General features: G+C 47.9%; 4 protein-coding genes across 4 annotated transcripts; 1 reads left to right on the top strand and 3 right to left on the bottom strand.

Annotated features, from left to right (window-relative positions):
- Positions 1-1,953: 1,953 nt before the first annotated feature.
- Asppvi_011094 (uncharacterized protein) lies at positions 1,954-2,901 on the bottom strand (the record flags this gene model as incomplete). Its single annotated transcript, XM_043306929.1, has 1 exon — positions 1,954-2,901. The coding sequence occupies one exon, from the start codon at positions 2,899-2,901 to the stop codon at positions 1,954-1,956; it is 948 nt and encodes a 315-aa protein (XP_043162864.1).
- A 7,335-nt stretch (positions 2,902-10,236) lies between these two features.
- Asppvi_011093 (mannoprotein) lies at positions 10,237-10,821 on the bottom strand (the record flags this gene model as incomplete). Its single annotated transcript, XM_043306928.1, has 2 exons — positions 10,237-10,428; positions 10,486-10,821. 2 exons carry the CDS (start codon positions 10,819-10,821, stop codon positions 10,237-10,239), a joined length of 528 nt encoding a protein of 175 aa, XP_043162863.1.
- A 909-nt stretch (positions 10,822-11,730) lies between these two features.
- On the top strand, positions 11,731-12,282 carry Asppvi_011092 (uncharacterized protein; the record flags this gene model as incomplete). The annotated part of the gene is made up of 1 exon (XM_043306927.1): positions 11,731-12,282. One exon carries the CDS (start codon positions 11,731-11,733, stop codon positions 12,280-12,282), a length of 552 nt encoding a protein of 183 aa, XP_043162862.1.
- Positions 12,283-12,626: 344 nt separating this feature from the next.
- On the bottom strand, positions 12,627-21,674 carry Asppvi_011090 (type I iterative polyketide synthase; the record flags this gene model as incomplete). Its single annotated transcript, XM_043306926.1, has 7 exons — positions 12,627-14,726; positions 14,790-15,971; positions 16,047-19,621; positions 19,671-20,103; positions 20,162-20,274; positions 20,334-20,457; positions 20,508-21,674. 7 exons carry the CDS (start codon positions 21,672-21,674, stop codon positions 12,627-12,629), a joined length of 8,694 nt encoding a protein of 2,897 aa, XP_043162861.1.
- Positions 21,675-22,583: the final 909 nt, after the last annotated feature.

Genomic DNA, 22,583 nt, shown 5'->3' with positions numbered 1-22,583 from the left:
TACTCGAAATAACTCATTGAGACTGTGCAGCTCACAAAGTGACCTTCATCACTCATTAACCCGAAACTAATGGGTCATTAAACTTTCAAGTGGTGTAGGTGCTGATGCACTTCACCAATGGTGCAGACTCATGAGAGGCTATTAGTCCCCAGCTATTTGCGTACTTGAAAGGTACCTAGTTACTTAATAAATTCTGTAACGCAGAGAGTTCCCCGCCAGCTACCCTTGGGGAAATGCGTGTTCTCATCCATGGCGAAGCCCACACTAGCATCCTGAGCTCAGCTCAAACAGATACCTACATTGTCTGGGTGTATTTTGAACGATAGACCTGGTTCCCAACGGGAGTGGTTGGTATTGGCGCAGAAATATGCTAGGGTTGACGTGGGCGACATCAATAATCTCGGTGGTTGGCCTACTGAACCAGAGAATTCACTACGCAATGATGTCGACCGCCTGGGTATGGAAATGGAAAGAGCCTGTCCAGGGATTACTGAAATTTGCAGCTCATTCCTAACTTTTCGGGAGAGCGTGGCTATCTTCATTCATCGGTCTGCAAAGTGATTTCTACTCGAAAAGGCGCGAATCTAGGTTTTTCCTATGTTGAGGTTATCTAGTGATGATTCATCACGCAAGCCAGATATCCGGTTTGTGACTGTTGAGAATATAGCACACTTGCTAGAATCTGGATCTAGTAACATGGCTGTTAGGTCAAACACTATGTGCGATTATGAATGTACTCTCTAACAAGCGTCACATATGGATAGTTACCCCATAAATAACCACCCGGGGGGGCCTCCAGTGCCATTTCAACTCAGCTTTGAACGACACACCAACACCATTTCTTGCATCGAGCATATTATCCCAAGGGATTTGAATATCTCGCTGCTTGAGATCCTTAAACTGAACATCCTTAATAACTATGTTTTTGGACAAATTCCCTGTAGATATTTGAAACTGTAAGATTGTGGCCATTTGGCCCGCTAGGTGGACGGTGAGACTCTGGATAGCCAAATTCTCGCCATTAAATTGAGTAGGAGTTGTGAGCGGCATGTGGACCCAGTCTAATGATTTTCGAGTCGAGCGTCTGATCTCTGCTCCATGAGATCTGTATTTGATAGAGCAATTGCCATCCTGAATCCTCGCAACATTACCGTGTATGGTAAGTTCATTTGCCATAATTAAACGCCCTAATCTTTAAAACTAGCGGCGCGTTAGAACTGAGTCTAATGTTCCAATGGTGGGGTTGATAGAAGTTCACAAAGATCTGTAGCTATTTACAGATATCTTTGTTGTAAGGTTAGGCATACATATTTATGGGTGTGAGTGGCTTTGGGCTGTCAAACGGGTAATAATAAATAAAGGGGATATGTTTCATATGCCCTAAGGTATGGTAATACACGCTCAGCCGTTGGCAATGTTCTTTAGAATAGGGTAATGAAAATGCGAACCTTAAATAGTATGTGGGCAAAGGTCAGTTAGACATCGAATACTTTATGGTGCTTAGAGAGTTGGTTCTTGATAAACAAAATAAAAGATAGTAATAGCGAATTACCGCACTTATGCTACTCATTCAGCATACTTATACTAAGCATCCCTCTTTTCATTCCCTTGCTTAGTAGACTGGCGCAAAATTGCCATGGGAATAGAAACTTTCCGACCAACGTCATGGCCAAACAAATAAGTTGCAAATAGCTGTTTGCATCAAGCGATATACATTAATATCCGCAAATGGAAAGTGCACGAGCTGTGCCCAGGGATAAGGGGGCATAGAAAGAGACTGATAAACTTTAGTTAAAAAGATTCTACTTCATTTGGCCTTTTTCTGAGAGGGTTATAGGGACTAGCCTGATTCGGAATAGCAAATTAAGAGGGGAAAGCTTAATATCCCGATTGCCACTCTGCAAAAAATGGCTTTCATCATTGCATAATTTCGGGGATGGTGGTGTTGAGGGTCTAACAGTTCGAAATCTCGTGTGCCTTGCGCTCTCGATCCATCTCTATCCGCAGCCAGAGATATGACCCCGCCGCCCAAATAATAATGTAAGCAAAGAGAACACCCAACGATAATCCAAAGGCATAGTGAAATTCCAGTGTCCATATAATGGCCGACAGACATCCAAGATAGACACACACTCCGCAAATCCACCAGACAGTTAGACTAAGAAACATGCGCCTGAAAGCCTTTGATAAGTCATACCGAGCATTGTACCGTATGCGAAACTCGCGGTCCTGCAGGCCATCGACAGCGATGAAGTCTTCGGCTGCGTAGTATATGAATGGCCGCAATCGCGTCCCTCTCGCGTGCGAGTTGATACCGATGGGGATCTTAATCGGGATAAGGGTGATTAACATTAGGACACCAAGAAACCCCATAAGGAATCCTGGGGAGTAGAGATAGAGCTTCGGGATGACCTTGCTACTACCGATGACGAACGGAATTAAGGCGCAAATCATGGCAACACCGTAGACCCAAGATGTAGCATCGAGCTCCCATCGTGAACGTGATAGAAGGGGAGCGCACTCATCTGGGTGCCAGAGAAGGCGACAAACCCTGACAATCAAGATATAGAGCTCGCCCCAGCCAAAAGAGATAATACTGTAGCCCAGGATCCGTTTGTTAAATTCTGGCTTCGTGAAACGGCATGTCTCGTCGGTTCGACAGTTGCTCTCCCACTGGGATCGGTGGATATCAAACCAAGTATAGTAGATTATACATGGAATCACAATATCAAAAAGTATGATCACAAGAGGACCTATTGTGATTGAGAGGTGATCTGTAAGTTTCGGGTTCTTCTGCGCGAGCTTTTCATATGGTGGGTCTAGTGCAAATGGTGTCGGCGCCTCTTGCATTCTACCTTCCTCTCGTGCGGAGCCTGCCGGTATTGGATTTATCTTTGTCATAGTGATTGATATTCACTGCAGTCTCATATCAATTCCCGTTGCGCTTTACTGATTATTTTGTACCCAGGAAATCTAATGCACCCTAATATTGCCGAACGTGGGCTTTCTTGTGATGGTGAACCCTTTGCGTCCTTTATCACATTCACAGCTCCAGCAAATGGGATACCATGGAGTGGCTGTGGGGAAACAAGCCTTTGTGACAAGGCTATCCATCCCTCCATTAAGATTCCCTTCCTGGGACAACTAGAATTCCATTAAGCTCGTGCAATGTCTGGCAAGAGTTAATTGATCAAGGCATATTCATGCATTTTCACAATCCTCATGCAGCTATTTACCGTGGATGTAAAGGGAAGAACTTTTGAGTCTGGCCTAAAAGCCCGTCAGTGCTGAGCACTGCCTTTGCTGTGATCCTGTACTGAAGTAATTATAAGATTTGCAAGATGAGCCCAGCCTAGGCAATGCATGAACTTGCTCTGAGCTTATTCTAAAAATCATATGATTCTAAAACAGTGGAGAACCAAAATTACATTTCTTGGTTCCACACGTCACAAACATCATATCCTGAATGCGGAAAGAGCAGCCCGTCACAATCATTCTGCCATTTCTCAGCTCCAAACATCTACGGGTAGTCTTTCCAGATTTATGTCCGGGTGTATAGGTCCTCCCCAGTCAGCGTAGTGGTGCATAATGGAAATGGTAGCGCAGACAGAGCGCTTGTCTTCTTGGTGTGTAAAGAGCGCTGAGCCGTAGTAGCAACAGATCTCCGCAAGTCTGGGTGGTCCTGCTTGGCGAGAGTCCCGAGATTGCGAAGTAGTCCATTGATGTCATGCTTGGAATGTCGCTGACACACAAAGTCAGGCTCTTGGGCTTGGGCTTGGGTGCCTCCAATGGCAGCCGCCGACACTTCCGTAAAAGGGATGTAAGCAAATTAGGCGAATTAATGGTCTTTCAGAATTACGTCTTCAGAGCACAATTATGATATTTCAATGCTACAGAATTGTATCCTTTTTGGAGCTAAAGTGCTTTAAATTAATCCTTTAGTTTGCTCCAAGTGGTGTGATAGTTGGGGTGGCCCGTCTCCCTTTAATTCGCCGTGGAAGGACGCGGGGATATTCCTTTCAACACGTCGTCTAGAGTCGGCAGGTTCTGGTCAATCTGTCGATTCATGTTTGAGGCCAATTTTGGAACCGAAGCTGTAATATCACTCCTAGTGCTTGCAACCTTTTCAGAATCGAAGACTGAGAGGCGTTTACTGGGAGTTATATCGGCGAAGTTTCAGCATTCGCCACAAAGGCCACACAAAACATGGGACCATGCCTTAAAGTCACGTCTGGCTGAAAACCATTAGAGTTGATTGGCACAATCTATTTCGTCAGTTGGATAATTATCTGGAACTATTTGAAAGTGAAAATCTTAGAAGCAGCAGATGACACGGGGCCTGATGCTGACAGGTTCTGTCAGTCTCCGCTCTTGCTAGAACCGCCTCTTTGCTTGCGCACAGAACCCTTGACCGCGGCTTGCAATAACTAGAAGTACAGTGGTACAGTACTCTGAATTGGAGATCCTTTTTGTTCGTTGATTGCAGGACAACTGCGTCCACTTCCCGCGGAGATAAAGGAGCTGGCTGCACTACCAAGAGCTCCAAGTATTTCCACTTCTACGGTGCTATTCATGCCTGTTGTTTCCTCACGACCCGATTGCAAGCATACTGGAAATCAATCCTTCGGCGGCAGACATTACCTACTCTAGTATGTTGAGTGAGTTAGCTACTGTGATGGAAGGATGTTTGCAGCAAGCTTCTTCGGCAAGTGGAAATGAATACACTACGCCTGGATATTGCAGCCGCAAGACGGCGTAAGTTGGGTAACTGGACCATCCTTCTCTGACCACGAATGATGGGCAACACTCACAATAAATAGCGTTGCTCCCAGGCGGGTCGACACAGGTAGCGTTGTGGCTTGGGTTATCTGGCCTGCAAGGATGGAAAAACCGATCGAAGCACGGTCGGGCGAAAAGCGGATTATCGTGCAAGCGGGCTGGGGCCAAGCAATTTTAGCCCATAGTATGGAGCGGAGCTCGACTGTTAGGACCCAGTAGGCGCTACAGATATCGGCCTTGGTTTGGTTACAGTGGCTGATCAGAAAGATACGGTGCTAACAAATTTCCCCTACTGCTTTAACCTGAGCCATGTAATAGATCCGAAAATGTTGGGAGCCATTAGTTTGTCATCGTCGACCAATGGATCTGCATGTGGGGCAATTCGGATGATCAGCGGGCTTCAGGAAGATCATTGTACCCGGCTACAGGCCCAGAAAACGATACACATGGGTTGTCTTTACATAGTCGGTGGGCCTTTCCTAAATCACCCTATGCCAAAATACGTTAGCAGGATCAATCGCAGATCGATGAACAAAGAAGAAGCCAGTAACAGTATCACTCCCAGAGACTATATTCTAGGTACTAAATATAGTTGCCTGCAGTGCCAGGTGACTATATAATCTATATCCACTCTGGGCAATTCTGTTCGTACAAAACGAGCACAAAGGACATTTCTCAACAAGGAAACGGAGACATGATAGTCAGTCATCGATAGGTCAAACCCATGGTGGCCTGACTGGTATCTATCGCTCGAACGGAGAGAATCTGATGGGTATGCATACAGGTCTGTTCCTTGAGCGCTCGGTCAACAACACCACTCTAAGGGTAAATAGTCAAAAACACGGAATTTTTAGGGGTAGAACGTCAGCTTTCTGATTTCTTGCGAGCGTCGAAATCTTAGGAGAGGTGATCTCCACGGGCTGCGGGATTCACGGCGCTCTAACCTTCTCTTCATAGGAAGAAAGGAGCTGACATTGGGCTCTGTTCAAGTTTTGGAGACGGTCCAGGCCCTTCTCAAGTTCACTGAGAAGATCACGGATTTTCGCCGAGGACCGTGTCAGGAGATGGATGCACGCACGTCGGTTACGCATCTTACTTAATAGAGCTGATCGCGAGACCTTCTGTTGGCGGCGGCAATGTTGTCGGTTGTCGCGGTTGAAGTTCCTCCTTCGCTCCATTGGCGTGACCTAGCCTTCAGGGTTGTACCCGACAAATGGCCCACAGAATATCAAAGGGTTTAAAATGATCCTAACAGAGAACTTCACAAAGGCTGGGCCAAATTTGTCACCCTGACCAGATAGCTTACTATGAGTCGATGTGTAATGAGCTAGTTCTCCGTCGGCTGGTGAAACACTCTGCAATTTCTCCAGGACTTTCTTTCTCTTGAGTATGGAAGGGGACTTGGAACGCAAAGTCTCTGGGGTCTGACCAGAATCGATCATCCAAATAAGGCTTTCCGGGAGCGACGTCATACACCAGAGCAAAAAAGTCTCGAAAAGTCTAGAACTCTTCATCTTATGTATTGGTTTCCTTCGCTCAACGGTCAATCGTTCTAGTTCCAGAGAGATCGGAAAGCAGAACTGGCATCAATTCTACCGCGAGCTCCGCGTGATTGCCTTGCTTGAGCCAAAAATGAGCTGTGAGTATCGGTCGGACACGGCGTGAGGCAAAGAAATGATTAGATCAGCTATGATCACCAGGCTTACTTGGTGGGAAAGTCCAGCAGCATCAGATCATTACACACTCCACATTTCGACGCAGCACTGCAAGCTGTGCGTAAGATTTAACATGGCGTTGTCCTGGTTCAAGAGCCAAAGTTCCTGGGACCGCTGGAGGCAACGGAGAAGCTTCCCTCGTCACCCGTGATGAAAAGACGGCAGGTTCGTCCATCTAGCATAATATGCAAACTGCCAGGCTCATCAGCGTAATTTGATAAGGCTGCGAAATCATGGGCGCAAAGGTTAGCTTGATTGTGGTTGCAATGCATTTCTTCTGAAGGACGATGAAATATGTGCAAAACCAGACTGGATTCGATTTATCGTAGCAACGACCGCAGTTAAACAATGCCTTAATACCCACGTGTACTCTGAGGAGACGCCGTAACGGGCTTAGACTGCCGATTGGATTCTCCCGGACATGAGGATCAGAGCCCCAATTCCTGTTTTTCTCTATGCACTTAAGAGACCTCAAAGCTGCGCCTGGCCTAACTCCCATAGTTGACGGCCCGCAAATTGCCCGTTTTGTATGTAGCCCGAGGAAGTAAGAGATGAGTTGGGGCTTAAGGATAGGCCTGTTCAAAGGTCCTGGGCAATACAATTAAGATTTTCGAATCAAGGGTAGGCTCCTCAAAACACGGTTGGCCGGTAACAAATAAGACAACGAAAAAGACAGATGGTACGCAGAAATGAACATGTCTCCAACACCTTCCATAACGCCTGTACCAACCGCTTCTCATTGATAGGCTTGGTCATGTGGTCATTGATACCTTTTAACAGACTCGCGTCCTTGGCCTCCCTATGGATACAACCCCAAGCTAAACAGTGGGTGAGAACCTACCAGAGGATAGTCTGCACCGTTCAATGCCACAATATGACTGACACTGCCGGAGCAGAAGTCACCAAAGTTAGATGAAGAACCCATGGGCACCTTTTGACCACCATATGGGCGTTCGTTTTTAGCCCAACGGCGCTCTGCCATCATTTATCTAACTCATCTTTCATGACTCTAGTCTGCATCCACTCACCCAGCTAGAACACTAGATCACGATGGCCCAACACCCAAACACACCAATACCAGTGATTGTGTTGGCTGTTGGATTATTTGTCCTTGCCATTGGTGCAATCATGTATGGGAGTCTGTTTCAGAAGCCTATGGAGTTCGTGAGTGCAAGTAGACTAATGACTCTGTCTCAGAGCATACAATTTCGCCGAAATGCAGCCCCTGCACCAGTCAGTACCACCTCAAAAGAAAAGAAACGTTTATCAGACACAGAAATGCTGCAAAAGCTCGAGTCTCAGTGTCCCACCAAATCGTACGACGAATGGGTAGAACACGCGCAGATCGAGCAAGACTTGTCTGACCGCGATTCAACCCATTTCACATGGTAGGTCCGATAGTGGAACCTAGACCTGGACCGATTAGACTAATAATTCGATGAGCTCCTTGTGTCTGGAAGATGTACAGGGTACAGATCTAATGCATGTACTATCATGTCGCCATGTGTATCATGCACAATGCCTGGAGCAATGGTTTCTTCGGCACCACTGTTTATGTCCTCTATGTAATCGGCCCTTCTTCGAGCAGAATGTGCTACGGTCAGATCATGTCTAGCATTCTCAGGGTTTCATACCTAGGATGCAGTATGCCTCGTACTTGGAAGGCTACTCCGATTATCTCTCATTGGTTCCAAATAGTACCAAGTCCGTGTCGCAGCTCTTGTCTCCTCGCGGATATCAACCATTCCCTCTGCCATTGAACGCAACATTCAACAGTTTGTTGATGGTCACCCTTCTCTTCGACCTGCTGGAGGAAGCTGGGATATTGGTGCCGTAGACGGCTAGTTAGATGACATCATGGAAAGCACAGAAGACATTGATAGCATTTACGCAAGAAGATGCTGAAGTTGTGGCACAGGTTGGTTATTCAACACCCCAATGGAACCTGGTATGATCTCCTCTCTGCTTTTCAACCCTCCTTGAGAACCAACCTATGGAGCAGAAATACCTTTGAAGACGACCTCCTTCTAATCTATTAGCCTAGGTATATATTCTAATAAGATAATACTAAAATCTATGCTTCCCAGCAGGCACAGGAGTGGTTTGAATCTTATAGAATCTAAGTAATAGAATAGTCTTCTTATTTATCTAATTTAAACCTAATTAAACACCTCTGGAACCTCTTAAAGAAAAAGCTTTTAGAACTCTATCCTGAGCTCTTTCTAGGAAGTAAATTAAGTATTAATTAGAGGCAATTTAGATGTGCTATCCATGAGGCATGGAATGCTATCCTGTAGGAGGTKATTAACTATTATATGCTTAATGCTGCGTAGATTGCGTGTAGTATACCAGGTAAGGGGCCGGTACACTAAATATTAATATCTACTATCCTATGGTTTATTATTTTATACTGTAATCATACGGTGGTTAAGAAATATGGTGTTGAAGATGGTTGATTTCTTTGAAAAATTTGAGTGTGCACAGACTTTTGACCTATAATGTAGTTATAACAATTGCAAGCGGAGAATGCACTACATTATGAATTACCAGCCCAGGTGTATAGAGCACTCCATAAATATAAGGGCCTATCGAGGCTAAGGAGCTCCTTTTGTTTGCTCTTAAGATGAAGGAAGGGCTCCATGTGATATATATTCGTTATTCCTTCTCCGGCCCTGCTCACCAGGGGAAGAAGTATAAGGCAAAAAGCAAAAGGTAGATTAAGAGGTTATTAAAAAAATCTCTACATAAAATTCCTAATCATTGTTTATTATATCTACGAGTGATGCCCCTATAGCTGTTATTACCATTCAACTTATCTTTATAATTTGCCAACCACATAGCCTATAAATATTAGATACTGTATAATTATAGTTAAGCTTATGGAGTAGAGCAAGGAAGAGGCTTTTTTAGCATACCACATCTGGCTTAATGATGTGCCCTTGCGTACTAACCAAGTAATGTGCTGCCTTGCTGGGTATACGCCATTCAGGACACTAGCTTGGCATAATAGCTTAAGGGCCTATTCTGAAGATAAATCACTCCTTATTAGATGCACTTATATATGATCTCTATTAAATAATTAAATGCTGGTTGCTTCTGATTTAAATCAAGATGTACTCAGAAACTTATCCCCTAAAAATTAGTTCCTTGGGCTCTTTCCCCTCTAATTCTGTGGATTGCAATTTGCAATCTCCTTCTGGCCTCGACAAAACGCCCGGCGTTAGGTTAGGAAGAAAGATATTACATGCATATCTGGTTCTAACACGCCATGTTTATGTGCATGAAAAAGCCCATTCTACGCAAAGGGATGAATTCACACTTCCAAGCATCAAGTGGAACACATACCAACCCGGAGAATGCAAACCGTTGTATACCAAGTATGCATTATCAAAGCATAGCTCAGATAGCATACTTCAGCTGGGTATCGTGCAGTCAACTTCTACATTCTCCGCAGTAGTACATGTGACATGACTTACCTGTCGCGTTCAGGACAGCACGAGGAACTTGGTCAAGAGTAGCCTTCGCTTCCGTGGGCTACTAGTTACATATACCGGCAGAGCAAGGAAAGGGAGCCGCCAATACCCCACAGGGTCTACAATTCAAGTCTGATAAAACAATTAATTCTCAAATTAGATTGCAAGATAGATAAGTTCCAGAACAATAACGCAGTAAGTGTCCCTTAGCCAACTTCACTGTGCTCCACAGGCACAATGCTCAGCCACTTAAGCTAATGCTCAGCCACTTAAGCAGCGAGCGCCTTGCGAGCATTTTCAAAGGCGGTATTGACCTCAGCAACACTGGGTCCAGCATTGCGGTATTTCTCAGCAGGCACCTTCCCCTGCATTGAGGTCTCGAACTTGTCCTTCTCAGTCTTGAGATCATCTATCATAGACCTCGCCAAGAAGGCCACTCCCGCATCCTTGAAGGCCGGCGCCTGGATCCCAGGGTCAGCACCACCACAGACCATTGTATGCGGAGGGGAACGACTTACCTTCTGCTCTGCTGCATTTAGGGCTCCCACAATCTCTGGCTGCAATTGCCAATAAGCTGCATCAACAGCATCGGCGTCTTCATTGGCAAAGGCGTCTGACTCATCGATGCTCCTGCGTGTGTTGGCAGCAGAATTCTGCAGACCTTGGATTTTGCTGGCGACGGGGATGAGGCCTATATAGCCACCGTTCCATCCCTCAATGCCCTTGCGGGCCTCCATGGCGCTCTTCTGGAGGGCATTCAGGCCTTCAACTGTCTCCTTAGTATTGACGGCACCCAGGGCGGATGTCGCGAGAGCGCAGATTAGGGCTACTGGGGCCACGCGGGAGAAGAGCATTTTGGGTGAGAAAAGAATGGAGATTGATTTGGAATCAGGAGTGTAGAGAGGTAGTATGGCTGACGATGTCTTGGAAAGTTATTTGGAATTATGAGCGTAGAGAGGTCGAATGGTAGAGGAGTGTCTTGGAAAGGTATGTGTTGCATGCATTTATAGCTGCAAAGGACCTGGCAGCACGGGAACGGCACATTCCGCTGTCACGCTGGCCGAAGACAGGGTGCGCAGGTGAGGCGTTATGGTAAATACCGCAGAGTATACCCGGAATGTCAGGTCGCGGCCATAGCACCGAATACCCTTTTAGGTGGATTTCAAGTATGAAGGACAGCATGATAAACTTGGTAGTGCACCGTTAGGCATGGAAGCTCCTGCAGTTTTGGGTGGATTGCAAGTATGAAGGACAGCATGATAGACTTGGTAGAGGACCGTTAGGCATGAAAGCTCCTGTAGTTTTAGCTGGATTGCAAGTATGAAGGACAGCATGATAAACTTGGTAGTGCACCGTTAGGCATGAAAGCTCCTGCAGTTTTAGGTGGATTGCAAGTATGAAGGACAGCATGATAAACTTGGTAGAGCACCGTCAGGCATGGAAGCTCCTGCAGTCAGGGTGAAAAATTTACACATATGCAATGGAATTCTGATACGTGTTTATGAGGTTATGTGCTAGAACCCCGACCTGCCGCATTCAAGCATTCATGCGCGGTCCATATTACGCAAGGGGCGGATTGCCGTGGAATTCTCCTGGATGGATAAAGGGTCTTCTTGATATGGGCAAGACATATGACATAACGCTTGATCATGATAGGTTTGACAATATACATATCTCAACAATAGCGAATGTTGACAGCACAAGGAAGGACTCGTCTTTGCTCCGCAGGTACAGTGTCCAATCTGCGGGCTAAGACATTCAAGATGCATCTTACAGCTGCTCTGTCATCTTGCAGCCTTCTTACTCTGGTTGCACCCGTCCTCTGTACGCTTCCGTCAAGCTGCACCTCCATCTCAGATTTCATCCCGAGCAAACTCGATACCACCTTGCAGGTGTTTGATGAACACGTCTGCAAGAAAGGATGCATTGTAACGACATCTCAGTTTGAAAAGTGGGTCAACGGCAAAATCGTCAGCCAGATTGTCAATTCCACTATGGTTGAAATGGGTATGTCTGGCTATTCCGTTATTGCGGACAGTATCTCCGACGACATCACCAAAAAGATTGAAAACCAGTGTTCTGCGGCCGGAGGGACGTCTGATCTATGCCAGGATCAGAAGGCAATGCAGGCTGTTGGGGTTTGCTTGAAGGAGAATATGATGCCTGTAGTTCTGGGCGAGATGGAACAACTCTCAACGTTCATCACAACGGACATGTGCGACAAGATGAATGCGTATCTCAAGGGGCCGGAGCTTTGGCAAAGTGTCATTCCTCAGGAGTTGGATAACTATGCGTCTACCTGTGACAAGAATTGATTTATGCTAAGATCCTGGATGAGGAAGTGGTCTTAATGCAATGTAGCTAGGAACAAGCGAGAAGTATTGCGCTTGAACAAGCCTTGCTGTCCTAATGAAGTTACAGGGTGTCTCTGACACTGGAATTTAATTATCTTAGCAGAGGAGAGGAGTTGCTGTAAAATTCACATCAAAGTAGACAGGCTTTTTGTCCAGCTAGGTACGGGAAACACGACACCGTTGTTATATCTCCATTGCATGCCATGGAACCCCAGATGCAACATATGCCGATAGATCCCTGACATTACCCAGCCTGCATAGACTGCGCCGTGGGATGTATACATGTTGTATCCACCACCAGTCCCCTACTTTTTGTTCCTCCATACAGGCAAGTAGGTTTTGATTAGGTCAGCCACGGAAGGCACTTCGAGAATCTCTGGGAATTGAGAGAGCGCTCGGCGCATGTTGCTTGTCTCAAAAAGAGCCATGGAGCCCTTATCCAGACCCCACCAGACCGAGTTTTCGTCCAGTCTATCTTTCAGTATGGAAACTCCCGCTTTCTCTCTCTCATCGCCATGTTCGGCAAAGATGTCGATCCACTGCGATGGAGACACGCGCCGTAACGGCACGGTAGAATTCTCGTTGACGATCTCAAATGTCTCTTCCCACGTGACGCTCTGTGCCTGGTCAGGCCGTACAAGGTTATAGGCGTGGCAAAGGTTTTCATTAGACAGAGAAATCCGCAGTATGGAGGAGCAGACAAAGTCAACGGGAATGCACTGGTTTCGTGCATGTGGAGGAACAGGATAGCTGCCGATGCGAAGACAGTTGGCCATCAAACGGTCAAGAGCGTCCTGCTGTTTATTAGCCCCGGTGACGCTGTGCCCCGTGACTAATCCAGGCCTGTATATGGTCAGCGGGAGACCATTGGAGATGGCATTCCACGCTATCTGCTCAGCCACGACTTTGCTTTGGGTGTAGCCAATGTGCTCTTTGACTATGTCGAGGTCAAACAGGGGCCTCTGGTCCTCAGGAATGACCTGCCCTGAGAGATATCCCGCTGCTCCACAGGCAGAGATACTGGACACATAATGAATCGGTTTAGGGCGTCCAGTGTGAGCAAATCGGAGCACGTTGACCAGACCGAGAACGTTTGCTTCTCGGTGAGAGGAATAAGGGTGTGTAAAATTGGCGAGGGACGCAAAATGAAAGATAACACTGGACCACTGAGCGAGTTCGTCAAATTCCTCTGTCCTGAGCCCTAGCGTGGCGCTATTGATGTCTCCTGGAACGACACGAAGCTTCTGTTCAAAGTCGAAGGGAAGCCCATATCCAGCCAGAGCTTCTTTGATTCGAGATACTCCGGAAACCACGTCCTTGGCTCTAACAAGGCAAGCGACTTCCTTGACCTGAGGTAACCCAGACAGTAGAGCTAAAAAGAATGCTCCCAGATATCCTGTGGCCCCAGTCAAGAAGACACGCCCTTCATCGTCAGCATACCAATCCGCGATTTGAGTTGAGAGTGGCTGGATGTCCTTGCCCAGCTCACTATCCTGAAGGCAGAGTTTCAATTCATCTGGCCCGCCGGACTCCCATGCCACATCTTTGGCATTTGCGATCTCCAGCTCGCCTGACTGGTGTTTTTCACGGAGCTTCTTTAGAGTAATTTTACTCAGTCCACTGACTGTGCCCGCCTTGGAGATTTCCACTAGCGATATCTCGAGTCCGCCGTACCGTCTCAACCAAGTCCTGATTTCAATGCTCATCAGAGAGTCAATTGCAATATTCGCGAGCTCGTGTGGCTCCATATCTTCAGAGTACGACAGGTGCTCCGCGATCATCTTCCCAAGTTCATAGGTAAGCTTTTCCTCTGTGTCTGGCTTGTATAGGATGGATGGGTCACGCTTAACATCTTCTAGCAATCGCTTGAGTTCATCACGTTTGGCGATTGTTTGGCCCTCTCTGGCTGTCAAGACGTTCTGCCACGCTAGTAGCCGAGCATCCCGCCCCCACATAGCCGTGGCGCATTCCGAAAGCGGCTTGGAGGTGCCCATCCCAAGCAAAAGCTGAGATGGGCCCTTGAGCGGTCCCGAAAGTATAGAGAGCTCTAGGGCATGAAGCAGATCCTGCTCGCCGACAATTTGTGACGAGATTGACCGGACATACTCGAGGGTTTTGGGGGAGCTCTCAGGGACATACCCTATGTCTCCCATGCAGCCTATGTCAAGGACACTGGCAACTAGTCGTTGTGAGTGACGAAATTTCACGAAAGCATCAAGGAAAGAATTGCTTGCTGCATAGTTCACTTGCCCAGTAAAGCCTATAATGCCCGTAAGTGAACTAAATAGGACAAAAAAGTCCAATTCTTGGCCATTAAGTGCGCGATGGAGGTTCCAGGTGCCCTGGACCTTTGGCGCAAGGACCTCGTTCCACTGTTCGAAGGTCATTTCGTCAAACCTTTCATCCTGGAGAGCAACAAGTACACGTCAGCGTTGTTAGCATTTATCAGGAGAGCAGGGGATGCGCACCCTTAACACCATTGACATCTGTATGACGCCGGCAATTGGTTTCGTCGCTGCCGATACCGCTGTTTGCGTGTCGATCAGATTCGCGACACTTCCAGTAACACTAACGACGTGGCAGCCGCTTTGGCTTTTCAAATCTTCAATGAATGCTTGATTTCGGGGCGACTCCTCGCCGGATCGGGACAGTATGATCAAATGCCGCGCTCCTTTCTCAACCATCCATGTTGCGACGGCTCGACCAAGGCCTCCAAACCCACCGATAAGCAGGTAGGACGCGTCGTCGCGAAACAAGTTACCTCTCTCGTGTACTCGGGAGACTGATAAGGCGGAAGGATCCTCTGGCATGCGAATTACTATCTTCCCCATATGTTTTCCACTTTGCATCAGCCTAAAGGCTTTCACAATATCAGTTGCTTCATAGGTAGTCACGGGACTGATTGGCTTGAGCTTTCCTTCCTTGAAGAATTGAAGACTATCGTCTATCATATCACGGAACAGCTCGGGTGACTGTTCGGCAATTTGGAACAGATCGACGCCAGTGAAGGTGCGATTTCCCCCAAAAAGGTCCATGTCCAACTTGCCATGGCCTAGAAAATCCCGTTTACCAAGCTCAATCATCCTTCCAAATGGTGCGACGCATCTCCAGGATGCATGCAATAACTCCCCCGATAGGGAATTCAAGACTATATCAACTCCCTTGTTGTTTGTCACCCTCATCACATTTTGCTCAAAGGAGGGGCTCCGCGAGTCAAAAATATGGTCTTCGGGGATCTGGAGGTTGTCAATCAGGTGCTGCTTTTTCTCATTGCTTCCGACCGTTGCAAAGATCTCAGCGCCGATCATCTGGCAGACCTGAATGGCAGCTAGTCCGACGCCTCCGCAGGCGCTATGGATGAGCACAGATTGTCCTTTCCGGAGCTGTCCAACATACATCAGCGAATAGATGACCGTCGTGAACACACACGGTCCTGCTGCGGCATCCTCCAGGGAAAGGTCACTTGGTATTTTTACACAACTACCTACGGGTATTACCTTCCGTGTAGCCATCATGCCTTTGCCCGCAAACAGGACTCGATCTCCGGCTTGAAGAGTGGTCACTGAACGACCCACAGCCCGTACAATTCCGCTACCTTCCAAACCCATGTCGTTTGTATCTCCCATCAGCCCCATTGATGTCATGATGTCCTAACAAGGTTTCCTGTAAGCCAGACTCTCCAGCAAGTAGAATGAAAAGAGGAAGCCGAGGGTTGGCCCACGTACTCTGAAATTCAATCCTACGCATTTGATGTCAACCTCAACTTCGTCCTCCGCCATCAAAGGGCCTCGCCCGCTCAAGGCCCATTTTAAAGTGTCTAGCATTCCGTGGGAACCAATGTCTAAGACCCGAGATCCAGTTTCGGGGGCAGATGTCATAACCCCATCCAAGGACGACCACTGGAAACGACCCACATAGACATTGGTATCTTTCAGAACAAACTCATAATCGGGGTCAGGGTCCTGAGTGTCGTCGTATGTCTTCGCTTTTTCAAATATCTCAATAACACGGTGCATCGCTGCGTCGTCCAACTGGTCTATCTCTACCGTGGATATATCTCGTGCAAGCTCTCGTCGAATGGTGCGCATGACGCCCAAACTAAGTGCACGAGCCGGGTCAGGGTTTGTGTCAACTAACTGAATCGATCGCATAAGCCAGAGTGAGCGGCCTGGGGTGAGATGCGAGAAAAACCGCTGGAATTGCTGGAACTCGACAGCGGAAAGATTGTCGAAGAAAGGTTTCTCCAAGTCTAGCAGGGATATAAAATCTGGGACCGTGGGGATTTCGTCCAAGGTGACCCACTTCACCACGTATCCCCTAGACGATAAAAGTCGTCCAAGCTCCTGAGCCCAACCAGAGACTTCGCCTTGATGCAGAAGGCTGATTTCACCCTTGATGGGCAGACGAGGAGAAGGCCTCGCTATCATGTGGGCATTGAGCTGGTATGGGGCGTCAATGTCCAAGCGCACCACATCAGTACCTGTGAATCCCGCTTGTACGAGTTCGTCGTGCCATTTCTCGGGATTCATATAGGGCACATCCCTGCCGTCTTCTGCGATCCACCAGCCCGGCAGGATACCCATGATGTAGCTAATGAGGGAGTTTGAAGGACATAATTCCTGCAATAGCAGTCGGCCGGTTGGTGAGAGAAGTTTGCGCACATTGCGGAGTGTCTCAGAAATCCGCGGGGTTGCATGGAGCACGTTAGCAGCAATGATCAAATCATACGTTCCAGGCGCGAACCCTTGGGAATCTGGGTCTTGGGAAATGTCGAGCGTTGTATATTCCATGCCCCTAAACTCGGCGAATTTTTCCTTGGCTTTCGAAACGAAACCTACTGAGATATCCGTAAAAGTGTATGTAGTATACATACGGCCCTTGCCAGAAGTCAGTGCGTTTAACGCCAACCGCGTGGCACCTCCAGTACCTGCACCAATTTCCAAGATACGGAGGCCGGGGTTGGAGTGGCCGAGTAAAGAGAAGAATGCGTCCCAATGCGTCACAGTGGACAAGTCCCTGTACAGTTTCTCTAGACCGTCATCTTCCATCAGAAGTTCAATGGGGCTGCATCTATCATCCAGAATTTCGTGGATATGACGCAAGATCCTTTCAGCGAGTGCGAAGGCACTTCTTAGGAAAGGATTTTGCTCCGTGTCCATGATGCGTTGGATTTCAGGCCACCGGGTGGCGGGATTGGCAGCATCCTTGTCTCGCAACTCTGGCAGCAGATCGCTGGCATCGTCACGAATCATCTTGTACTGCGATTGGATCCATTGATGATACCGTCTCAAATGCTCTTTGGCAGGAGCTGCCGACGTGGTTCGATGATACGTCTCAAGGACCACCAACGTACAGAATCTGCCAATCTGTTCCCTATCGTAAACGCCCTCTTGCGGGAATGGTGGTAAAAGCTTCTCGGGGGTAACAAAGTCAATATGGAGATTCCAGTGAAGCGTAGATGCCAGCGGCGGCGCGTCGTCTCGCAGGGCAGACTCTGAAATACTGAAAAAAACGCCGTCTTGCATGGACAGTAAGGTTCGGCCATCAGCAACCAAAAGCGCATTACCGCGCAGGGTGGCCCCCACATTATTGTCGCAGGAAACACCGACTGACATCTCTCCTTGGCCGTCAGCGATATAGAGGCTGCTTATCGCCGTTGGTATGCAAAGCCTGGTCATCCGACGAGCAAGGCCATTCGTAGCTGCCACACTGAGGAGCTGCAAGCATTGATCAATGAGAATGGGGTGAAGGGCGTAGTGACTATCGCAGGACTCTTCAATAGGATGCAGTACGGCTGCAGCATGCGGGCTGGACGGACTCGCAGTGATGGAGTCAAGCCCCCGGAATCGGGACCCGTACTCCAACCCTTTAGCGTCCAAGGCTTCATACCATCTGTCCGATTGAACGTGGCGGCTATATGGGCTGAGTTGGATAGGGGCATGTTGACGATCCTGGCCAGCACAGACCTGTCCGATACAGTGTTTGCTCCAAACGCCCTCTTGATGGGCTGTGATGGTAAAGTCATACCATGCTGAATCCACATTGTCTGCTATCCTTGCTGGCCTAAGGCTTGTGATAATTTCTACCCCGTCATGTTCTTCATGGTTTAAAACCAGGGCAGTCCGGATGAACATGTTTCGGATAGAATAATCACTGGATCCTGATATTTGTCTGATGGCCTCACCAACCATAGCAACGTATCCGGCGCATGGGAACACGACCTCACCACTCAGCCTATGATCCAGGAGCCATATTACATTATCCAGTCTTAGGATGTTCCTCCACATCGGCTCGATGTCGGTGGACTCGAGGGCACGAGACCCGAGCAGCTCGTGATGCGAATGTTCCCGCAATCTCCAGTCTCGGGTTAGCCGCGTCTCGTTCCAAAAGCGTTCATTATACTCCCAGGAATAAGGTGGCAGATTGGTCAATGTTTTTCCACTGCCAACAAGCGGGCCAGCCAAATTGAGGGCAGTGCCATGAATGTACAATTGACCTGCTGTAGCTAACATACACCTCCATTGATCTTGTCGTCGCACCAGGGTCGGTACGTAATATAGCCGTTTATTCTCCGCTTCGGATAATATTTGGCGTAGAGGACTGGAGAGCGCACTGTGGGGCCCAATTTCAAGAAAGAGCCGTTCTTCTTTGTCGGCATCTGTTAAGGTTTGGACTGCACTGCTGAAAAGCACAGGGGATTCCAAATTGCGTCGCCAGTATCTGGCATTTAAGCAGTCGGGCTCACTAATCACTTCGCCAATGACCGTGGAGATGAGAGGGACCATGGACTTGTTGTACGACATATGCGGACTCAGATGCTGCTCGAACGACTCCCCGAGATCCTTCATATGGGGTGAGTGGTAGGCAACATTTACMGCCAGAAGCCTGCAGAAAATCTCGTCGCTGGCCTGGATTTCCTCAAAGACCTCGTTTACGGCTTTCTGGTCCCCAGAAATGGTGACGTTTTGTGGACTGTTCTCGCATGCTATCACAACACCCTCCCTCAGGTAGGGTTTGATCTGTTCACGTCCTAATCCAACCGCAGCCATGGCGCCAATCGATCTTGACGACCTAATAGTGTGGCCGCGCAGATATGCGATGCTTATGGCTACCTCCGCGGGTATTGCGCCGGAAGCATATGCCGCAGCTATCTCACCACTGGAGTGTCCGATCACCGATGAAGGTTTGACTCCCCAGTCACGGAGTATGTTCACCACACCTATTTGAATAGCAGCACATAAAGTTTGCGCCACTTCAGCTTCTTTGAGCCTGTCCGGGTCATCGCATTGAAGAAGCTCCCCTAAAAGAAGTTAATAAAGATAGGAAGTCGGACGTCACGATCGCCCCACCTTCAATGGTCCACTTTGGTGGGCTTTCTAGCGACTGCAGGACGCGATCCAGCATTCTGATGTCACCCCGGAATTTCTTGCTTTCAAGGAACAGCTCTCTACCCATCCCTGGCCATTGCGCGCCCTGTCCGGTGAATACAAAGGTGACCTGTGGAGACACAGACTTCAATTTCTCAAAAGACGAAATCTGGCCGTTGCAATCAAGGATTGCAAATGCTCTATGAACCATGTGCTCTCTTTTCAAAGCCAAAGTATATGCGAGGTCACTTGGGCAGACCGAGCTGGTATCGATGTAAGCTTTGAGGGCCTCGATATTCCCATCTAATGACTTGGGTGATTTGGCGGAAACAAGCAACAAATGAGAAGAGCATTTGTCTGACACCTTATCAGACGATCCTTCTCCACATATTGTCGACGCGGAATCCATGATGAGCTTAGGTGGTCAGCTAACAGGGCCGTTACTCGACGATTATGCCGAAGAGGAGACCTACATGGGCATTGGTACCGCCGACGCCAAATGAATTCACACTAACCCGTTGACAGCGATCTATGGGCCACGGCATGGCCTTCGTGGGAACCTGTAACTTTGCTTGCTCAAAGGGTACTAAGGTGCAAATGCGAGTGTCAATTTTGGAAAAGAACAAGGTACTGTGCGGGACATACTTTTGGGATTTGGATCCTTAAAGAAGACATTCGGCAGGATAGTCTGTTTCTCCAATGACAAAACACATTTGATGATGCTTGTAATCCCCGAGGCACCCTCTGAATGGCCGACGTTTGCTTTCACCTGGCTCTACTTAGCTTGTCATACCCTAGAGAATGATAGAGTCAACATACTGCACCGATGTGTATACCATGGTCTCCAAAAACTTTTGCCACAACAGACGTCTCTGCTGTATCCCCGACAGCCGTCCCTGTGCCGTGACACTCAAAAAAGCCTGTCTTGCATATATCCGTAATTCCTGCTCTCCGGTATGCCCGCCGGATTAGGCGCTGCTGTGCCTGTGAGCCCGGTGTGGTTATACCAGGCGTTCTACCGTCACAATTGACAGCAGTTGACCGAATAACCGCTCGAACGGGGTCTCCATCTCTCAAGGCAGCATCTAGTGGTTTGATGTAGATTGCATTCACGGCTTCCCCCCTGCCGTAGCCATCTGCCGCGGCATCAAATGTCCTGCAGATCCCACTCTTCGAGATGACCATATTGTCAGACATAGAGGTGGTCATAGTCGGTGTGATTATCAAGTTAGTTCCAGCAACCAAGGCAGAAGTGCATTCGCCCGAATACAAAGCCTGGCAGGCCTCATGCAAGCCGACTAACGAGGAGGAGCATCCTGTTCGGATTGTCATGCTCGGGCCCCGCAAGTCAAATTCATATGATAGCCGATTTGATAGAGCAAAATCCCCAGCTCCAATGACCCGGTATCGATCATTGGCCTGGGTGTCCTTACTCAACATATCTAACCAGTCCTCTCCAAAGACGCCCACATAGCATCCGATGTTTTTCCCACGCCATTGCGTTTGACCTCCGTTCTCCATGCACTCCCAGACAATCTCCATCAACATTCGCTGTTGTGGATCCATCTTGCCAGCCTCGAGCTTGCTCACTCCAAAGAAAGCAGCATCGAAATGAGCTATATCCTGCTGGAGAAAGCATCCATGTTGCGTCCGAATACCACCAGAGGTGGACTCCTTGTAAAAGGCGTCGATATTATATCTATTGTTCGGGACTCTGCACACACCGTCTCGTTTGTTTATCAAGAACTCCCAAAACTCGTTCTCGCAATTGACACCTCCCGGTAGCCTCATTGACATGCCCACAATGGCGATGGGGAAGGGAACAGGAGCAACATCGCCCCCATTACTCTCAGCTTCATCCTCGTTGGTATCTGCCGGGGGGTCTCTTGGTTTTTGCGGCAAGGAACACAAATTGTCAGCACAGAGTGCATCAAACTGACCCGGTCTAACCACTGAATTTAGTGGCGAGTCGGCTGTTGACGACATTTTGTTCACTCTGCTGAGCTAGTTTGAGTTCGTGACAAGTTGAAAATTGTAAGATAGCGATATTGGTAAACTAATAAGACTTCAAAATCCTGAATACATTGTAACTTCTTTGAAGGCGTCCGGCGTCCTCCACCCCCTGCTAAATACATTATTATATTATCTTCCGCTCTTTTCCCCCTCTTTCCTCGTAGCTGCGCAGTAGGATCAGTGATTGCGAATCACCCTCAGACCTCATGTAAGGGAATGCAAACACATCTTCACCGCTACTATTGTGGCAGCAATCCTCCCCTTGCATTCAACGGCCCAGCAACAGGAATCGCCCCATGGAACAAAAAGTACAAAACAAGTTTAATGATAGTTGGCCGTAGTGAATAGTACCCATGTGTATAGCTGGTCCTAGGGATGATTATCGAGGAATGGCATCTTCTGTGGGGGGAGGCAGCCCGCTAAGCGGAAAGTCCATTCTGATCCAGCCTGGATTTCCCGCTGAATCACCCAGTACAGGATCTCATGACATGTGGATATGACTCCTAGCAGGGTAGTGACTACTCTATCCAAAGCCTTATCAATTAGTATTAGTTTCTATGACGCAGTTATGGTGCATCAGAGTACTTTCTGTCATTTAACAAGACAGGGTGAGATTAAGCAACCGCCGAGGTGATCGTCGGCCATACCCAGCATTCTGGAGTTATTTCCCTCCAATACGAGTTAAGTGAGCGGGAACAGTCAGGGTCCTGTTCAGTGCTTAGGTTCTCGAGTCAAAAATAGGCAAAGTCTATGTACTTTGTGCATTTTCCGGAATGTCCCTAGCTCATAACAGGGATGCAAATATGTCATGGCTAGGAGGCTAATGATAATTGTCGTTGGCGCTGCTACCGGTAGTTCATGAGAATTAAGGGATATCTCTCT

Source organism: Aspergillus pseudoviridinutans, assembly GCF_018340605.1.
Source record: "Aspergillus pseudoviridinutans IFM 55266 DNA, scaffold_9, whole genome shotgun sequence".
Taxonomy (NCBI): domain Eukaryota; kingdom Fungi; phylum Ascomycota; class Eurotiomycetes; order Eurotiales; family Aspergillaceae; genus Aspergillus; species Aspergillus pseudoviridinutans.
The sequence above is the reverse complement of the archived record's forward strand: the minus strand, read 5'-3'. Positions and strand labels throughout refer to the sequence as shown.